This window comes from Astatotilapia calliptera, chromosome 8 (genome assembly GCF_964374335.1).
Source record: "Astatotilapia calliptera chromosome 8, fAstCal68.1, whole genome shotgun sequence".
NCBI classification, from domain to species: Eukaryota; Metazoa; Chordata; class Actinopteri; order Cichliformes; family Cichlidae; genus Astatotilapia; species Astatotilapia calliptera.
In genome coordinates, this window is record NC_137429.1 from 18,611,281 (window position 1) to 18,618,880 (window position 7,600).

Consider the following 7,600-nt stretch of genomic DNA (forward strand, 5'->3'; position numbering starts at 1 on the left):
TTAGTTGCTGAAGACAAAACTGAGAGAGTAACCCACAAATAAGCAGCAGCTGTTTGGCAATGGAATCGGGGAAAGGATTTTCATCCAAGTATTAAAAACAGTCCTTATATCTTAAATCGTTAGTTTGTCTGGTTACTTATATAAAAGCCAGCTAATGTCATATTCATTTGAATTAAAGCTGAAAGTCTGCACTTCAGTCATATAGTTTGAATTGAATCTACTGAGTAGTGGCGTGCACAGGTAAACCCACAAAATAACAAATGCCTCTATTCAAAAACTTAAAGACCAAACTACATATTGTTAGTTTTTGTCAAAACCTAGGCATATTTAATTTTTATTTCCTTGTTTAGCACTAGTATATTTATACATGGCAAAACACTGAAATCCCAATCATTTCCCATCGTCATCAGATTTAATTATTTGAAAAAAAACAAAACAAAACCCTACACTTTCTCTCAATAAAAATAAATTTAGAATCTTTTTAATGTACAAAACTGTCAGTGTAACCTTTAGATAGAACAAGGAATACAGTTGTCTGAATTATAAAACATTTTAACTTTTTAACAATGAAAATAATTAATGTAATTAACCATATGAATTCAAACAGACTAATAAAAAAGACGTTGTAGTTTCATTTTATCAGACAATGCAGTGGTGGACTTTCCTCTGACCATGACAACAGGAAGTACTAATAGTATTTCCATTATTTGTCAGAGTGATATTCATGTGAATGTTCACAGGATGTCCTCTGCAAACAAACAACCAAAGTACAGAGAGTACCCATACAGGAAAGAAGCAGAGAAAGGATATCCTCATAACAAAATATTTTAATACATTTTAAACATTTTTTTTATTTAAGGAAAACTTCATCTTCCATCTAATATTTCATTTGGTTTGTAAATCGGACACTGAATACACAAACCAGCGTATGTGCCATTAGTGCATGTGTGAGAAGATGTTTTCTGGTTGGCACTATGCTGCAGGATATTTTTTTTAAAAAGCAGCACCTGCAGTAAGTAGGATTCATGCCTGAGCTAAAGGAACATCTACATTAAAGACGCATTTCTCTTCATGTGTGGGTATTCACACACCCAGAATGTCATTGTGCATTGCTGACGTTGTGTCACGTCTCCACAGTCGGCGCTTGTGGATCCTGTAGCTGCTTCTTCAAGCTCTTATCCAGCAGCACCAGGCTCTGCACCGCCAGACTCCTGCAATCTGCATCCGGGTCTCCTTCAGCAACATCTGTGGACAGTAACATTATTATTATTAGTAGTAGTATTGACAATTTGCAACCTGTAAAACGGAAGTTGTGACCCCTCTGACCTGTATCACTCAGCTCTGAGTTTTATTCCCATTGGGATAAAAAAAAAAAAGAAAAAAAGAAAAGCCAATCAAATCACGGACACCCCTGTATTACAGGACATCCTGGTTCCTCATCAGCTTCCCAGAAATGTCCAGTCCAGCTGTGAATGACTGTGCACTATCTTTTTGTGTGTTTGTAAAGACAGATTGCTGACAGTTATCAGGTGCAGGTGTGGCATCGGGCTTTTTCTTTTCTGTCATTAAAATGTCACACCACATTTTTTTTAATACCTGCCAGCCAAGACCTGGTCTCAAACAGCTGATCACTGATGTCCACCAGCAGGTTCTGACTGGGCATGCTCAGAAACACAGAGCAAACAGCGAAGAGGACGCCTCGTCTCACCATCCTTTAACACACAGAATTCAGGTTAGATGACAACAAAGGTCCACAGATATTATTCTGTGTTACACTACAGAGACAAACAGAGATAATGAATCACACATACTGGTCAGCATGGTACCGCACTGCCCACACAAAGTCCAGCAAAGCGCAGCCCATCTGTGCGGCTATCTGAAGCAAAATAACAGAGGCATTGTAAAACAAATACAGCATCTATAATAGGCCAGAGAAGGAGAAATTCATGTACCGGTGCATTGACTGCTAGATGCATAAAGAGGCCCAAAGTGTGGATCAGCCTGCCCAGTACCAGGTGGTCACTGCCCAACAGGTCAAAGGTCACCTGAGGCCTAGCAGGAAGGTATCATGTATTAAACAAATGTTCTCTTACAGCTGAGTTCATGGATTTGAAAACAAGGATCATGCTTACTTGTCATAGTTTTTAAGCAGAGGGAAAAAGAAGTGCCCGGCAACAGGGGCGTAGCGGTTTGGTGTTGCCTTAGTAACAGGTTGGTTGACTTTCTGTGGCAAAAACACACAAAATTACTTTTCAGAGTGAGCTTGCACTCAAATTCCAAATCACAAGAGAGACTGGAAGTACCTTAGTGAGGCGTTTTGTCTTGCTTTGGATTCGCTTTTCTACCACCTGTTGCCAGTGAACAGGGTTGTCACCGAGGTATGGAGTCGACTCAGCTGTTGTAGCAGAGCTTATGGATGCAGCTTTCTTTTCAGTGACTGGTTTAGAGAGCTCCTGAGCTGCTAAGGCAAGAACCTGTGATATCAAATAATGGAGGCCATAATTACATGATATGTAGCAATGATCAAAGACCATCACGCAGATAACCACTATGACCTCTCGTTTTACCTCCAAGATATCAAGTCTCTGGCGCAGACTGTAGTTCAAGGAGTAAAACTCTGTGGTTAAATAGTGAGCCACCTACCAAAGGACACAGAAATACAGTTTGGTTATGAGTGAAAGTTTGTGGAGCTGTGTGTAGTTTGTTAAGAGAAGGCAAACATACAGGAATACAGTCAGTGACAGTGAGAGCCACCATCGTCGCCTGCCTGAGGTACAGGAAGCCGTTAATGTTGTATTTGTCGTCCATATGAAGGAGGACTTTGGACATCTGGACACTGATCTGAAAACAAGAATGAAAACACCTACATTATAACATCAATTCATTTTACCCCTATCTTCCAGAGGAAATATTCAAATCTTAGAGCCTCTCTTATTCCCGTCGTACCTCTCTGGCTGCAAAACTGTTCTTCCGCACCAAACTCTCAGCAGCTTTCAAAGCAAGCTCCACGCGCACTGGGTCCTCAGAGGATATTAAAACTAGATAAGTTTGAAACATGAGGACATGCTGGAGTGAGAATACGACACAGGTGATCACATAAGGCAAACAGGGATGAGATGGGTGAAGTCATACTTTCCAGGCAGTCTCGTAGGTAGCGAGGCGGGGACGCCTTACTGATCTCCTGATCTCCAGACATATCGTACGGAGTGAGCTCATCGTCACTGGAGTGATAAAAGGTTAATCGTGCACTTTTATATATGCTCTAAACATGTAAAAGTTGGGTTTTTAAAAAAAAAAAAAAATCTTTAAAGGATGTCATTCTTACTGAATGCTTGACATACCTATCGAGATCAGAGTCTGGATCCGTTTTTAATGCCTGAGCTCCTGATGTAGTTTGCGATGCATTCTGAGCTGACTCAGCTGTCTCTTGAGGACCGTCAGCTCTGGAGATGACAGATGACACAATATTTTTGTATTTGTATTTAATACATATTGCATACATTTAAGATGAATCAGATCATTTTTAAAATTTTAGGTAAAACATTTCAGGATCCTTAAAAAATAATATTCTCATCACTTAGCAAGTCAGCTGATTGGCAGTTTCATCTTTTTACATCTTTAAGCAGAAGTGACAGGGAGTACGACCTACCTATTTACGGGCTCAGCCTCTGGTTCGTCACAGGCGCCGGGAGCCAACAGAGACAGCAGCTCACGAGTCTCTTCGTCCTGGTCGTACTAGAACACGACACAGCATCACCTCACACACGAGCCTCACAGTCCAGTACAAACAATGACAGGCTGCCTCGTGGTGGCTTGTTATATTTGCTCCTGCTATAAATGAACCGTACCTCAAATTTAAGCTTGGTTCCATTGATATCCATGCGGGAGCTCAGGTACTCTCCAATCACCATCCCCATATGCCTGATCCGCACCACGTTGCTGTCAAGGTGGGTCTGCATGCCGCCAAGCATACACTGAAGTAACTCTGAGAGAGACGGATTCAACCGGTCAGTGTAACTGACTTCAGTTTAATCAAGTATTTTATTACTTCAGTAGCTGTTTTGTAGTATCTGATTAGTATCAGTAGTAATTTTACTGCTGAAAACTCTGACTGATTTTTATTTAATGTGCACAAATATGAAGATGTAAAAATATATAACTAATAAATCATCTAGTAAGGGTCATGCAGAAGCTCCAGAATAGTTAATAATGGAGTTTGAAGTGATCTTATGCTCCGTGAGGTCTTTCTTAATTAAAAAACAAACAAAAACAGACCAACAGTCAGGGTTTATTTCATCCTCAGGGGCACAAAGCAGAAGGCTTTGTTATACCTGAGCGCAGCTCCTGTATCTCAGAGTCTTTCAGCAGGCTCACACTCAGCAGGAGGGCTTTGCTGACGTATAACTGCTGCTCCAGAGGCGTGTGTTTCACTGCGCTGGAGTTAGCCCAGGCCTGGGACACAGACCGTAAAACCTGAAAACACCAAAATCATTAACTAACACATTAGCACAGCTGAGTGAGGGTGTGAAGTGGTTATTTATATTCTAATATGTTTATAATATTAGGCTGCTTAACTTCACGTCCACCCACCTGGATAAGAAGAGGTCTGCGATCCCTGTCTGCTGCGAGGTAACCAAGAATAATTCTCAGAACACGAGTCTAGGAAAAGAGCCGCAGATTAAAGCACGATATTCATAACACATATAACTGTCAGGGAGGAAGTTACTGTAGTACCTCATACTTATATTGCAGTAACAGAAGTTTATGAGTGATGACAAACTGAGCCTTTTTATTTGTCAGCACTAGGTTTCCGATGATCCTGCCCAGTGCGTCCGGCCTGAAGAAACAAAAACACAACAAACGTGCGCCATTAAACACAGATCTGACAGCTGGATAAAATAAAAAGACTTTCCCAGATTCTCTGAATCTGCAACAGTCTCACCCACTAACAGCCTGCACCAGCCCAGTGAGCACGCTCTCCATCCATCGCTGGGGAACGTTTTCCAGCAGCTTCCAGCAAACCCTCTGCCACACCATGTCTGAGCGCGTGCACGCGGACAGACGAGGAGCCATCACAGCCAAGACCGAACCTGCAGCAGGACAAAAGTGAAGAAAAAAAAATGAGAATGGTCTGAATTTATACAAGTTCTGATGGCAAAAGAGAGCAAAGCTAGTAGTAGCAAAGTGCATTTAATAAAGTAGCTGGGGAGTATAAGTAATAACAGTAAAAACAGGATGTTCTGACAGCAAAAGACATGCAGGAGGTTGTGGCACAATGGGAGGACACACTGCAGAGGTTTGCAAAGTGTGGGGAGCAGAGCCACTGGAAAACTAGGTGAAAAATAAACTGATATTTTTATTTTAGGAAAAATAAGTTTTCTAATGCGCTGATCTTTATTTAATTTAGCGTGAGTATGAATTTTTTTCAGGTTCTGAAGGCTGGCTTTCAACCTGAAAAAGCTTAAGGACTCCTGCAGTACAGAGACAAACAACTATAACCAAATACATCCTTAAACTCACCGCCGTGCCCCTGGATACACACTTTTCCAAGTGTTTGAGCCACAAAAGTCAAATTACAGTCCGTTCCAGCTACAAATTACAAACACACAGAATGAGAGATTACGATGTCTCCTGGCACACACTGTAGTATTCCTAATAATGTGTCATCATTGCTTTACAGATGCCCTTCACCTCTGAGTGCCTGGCAGGTGTGCTCCAGGGCAGTGAGCATTTCTGTGGCCAGCAGTGGGTAGTACTGCTGAGGACGGAAAAGAGCTCTGTTGTTTAGCTGTAGCTTGTTCGCGGTAATGTCTGGCAACGCGCTAATACGCCCCAGCAGCGTCTCTCTGAGCTGCTGCGAGTCAGAGGGCGCTGCCTCCAGACAGTAGGACCAGAGCAGCTCAGCCAGGCGACCACGCTGAAGGAACTTCTCAGTGATGCTGACCACGTGGTCCAGATTTGAGGTGGGTCTGCAGGGGCGAGACACAGGCATTAAGGTTATTAAAGAAGATGATGATGATAAGCACGTCACACCCAGCACCACCCACCTCAGCTCTCCTATTGCATCCATCAGCACCAGGAGCGCCTGCTCTGGAGGTCCTGCGAGGAAGAGGCCGTCCCACAGCTCTGCGCGCTGGGCTGCTGTCAGCTGGTGTAACCAGTCAGCCTGAATGTTGCTGACCAGCAGCTGCAGAGCGGAAGAGTAGTGAGCTCTCCTGAACTCTGCACGCTCAGCTGAGGTGGCTGTGCTGTCCGGTCCTTCATCCAAGTAGGAGTGGAGTGTCCGAAGAGCCGTAATGATGTCTGAGCTGTCCGTGGATGACTTGAGTGTGCGGAAACACCGGGTCACCGTTAGTCGCACGTCAGTATTTGTAGTTAGCGACTCCATTTTTTATAACGGTATTATAACGACAAGCAGCAGTGTTTCTACCAAGGTCTAGCCTCCAACTTACTAAGAAAAGTAGAGAAATAAAAACTTGTGCTACAAAGTATGAAGTCTAGTAGAGTCCCATATGTTGAATGGGTTAGCTTCAGCTGTTAGCCTGTCAAGCTGATGTGCAGCCGCACATTTTTATAACGACACGAGCTTTCATGAGCACGATTTACACTCACAGTAAAATGAGGACTTTATTTTCAGGGGAAATTATCCGTCCCCACGGACAGCTGTGGATTCAGCGAGAGAATCATGCCGCCGTAGCTGTTTGCGATTCCGAGAGTGCAGCACCAAAATACGCTCGTGGTGAGCAGGATAGAATTGGTTCCGGGTATAATCGGTCCGATGTGGCGTTCAAGAAACCTACGATTTATTTAATCTATTTTGGTAACGTTGCAGATTGTCTAATCAGTGGATAACCTCCCTCATATCGATTAACAACACACTTGTATACGCATAACTTATTGTAAATATAACAAGAAATAAAATAATGACTTCGTGCCTTAATGCCAACATCAAAAGGCGAAGATATAAAAGTACATTTCAACATTACTGACGTTTCAGCAGCTGGTAACTGGAGTATCTGATCAGAGATAAATAGTGTAGCAAACTGACGAATCTTCACGTACTTTATTTAGGTAAAAGTCTTTATGCTACATAAGTAATAGTACACAAGTATTGAAAACTGCAAAAGATTTGTGGTCAGCAAACGAGTTTTAAATTGTATCTGTAGTTAAACCAAGCATCTGGACTTTCAGTTGATCATTACGGTTCATCACATCTTCAGAAATGGTCTCAAGAAGCCTGGAGAACCATTTCTGAAGACTACTTAAAGAAACGACAAATTAAGCTAAGAGTGACCTCGCTGTGCAGAAGAGTAAAGGTGGTCATGTCAAATACAGACTCATTAGAACTGGACAATTTTATGTTTGTACAGGTCTCTTTGGTGGTGTCTTGGTCGCTACTCGGGGGAATAAGGAGACAGCCGCTCCAATTTTGGTGTGTTCTGGGAAATGCCGACAGAAATGGTGTTGGGGTGTCAGCACAGGACATTGGCACCTCATACCACCTACCTGGAGTTTAACTGATTTATGCTGTACTGTGGTGATCAAGTACTCTAATATTTCTGAGCAGTGTAAAATACAATAAAACAGACACACTGAGTTT

The 7,600-nt window shown here is 42.4% G+C and overlaps 1 protein-coding gene across 1 annotated transcript; it reads right to left on the reverse strand.

Moving 5' to 3' along the window:
• Positions 1 to 809: 809 nt before the first annotated feature.
• telo2 (TEL2, telomere maintenance 2, homolog (S. cerevisiae)) lies at positions 810 to 6,755 on the reverse strand. Its single transcript, XM_026178785.2, has 20 exons — positions 6,048 to 6,755; positions 5,692 to 5,969; positions 5,521 to 5,589; positions 4,943 to 5,090; positions 4,735 to 4,837; positions 4,591 to 4,659; positions 4,332 to 4,473; positions 3,849 to 3,985; positions 3,650 to 3,735; positions 3,342 to 3,443; positions 3,133 to 3,221; positions 2,947 to 3,038; positions 2,725 to 2,841; positions 2,568 to 2,639; positions 2,304 to 2,474; positions 2,133 to 2,224; positions 1,953 to 2,052; positions 1,812 to 1,876; positions 1,597 to 1,712; positions 810 to 1,245 (listed from the first exon to the last, which is right to left on the reverse strand). The coding sequence occupies exons 1-20, from the start codon at positions 6,386 to 6,388 to the stop codon at positions 1,124 to 1,126; spliced, it is 2,511 nt and encodes an 836-aa protein (XP_026034570.2). The 5' UTR covers positions 6,389 to 6,755; the 3' UTR covers positions 810 to 1,123.
• Positions 6,756 to 7,600: the final 845 nt, after the last annotated feature.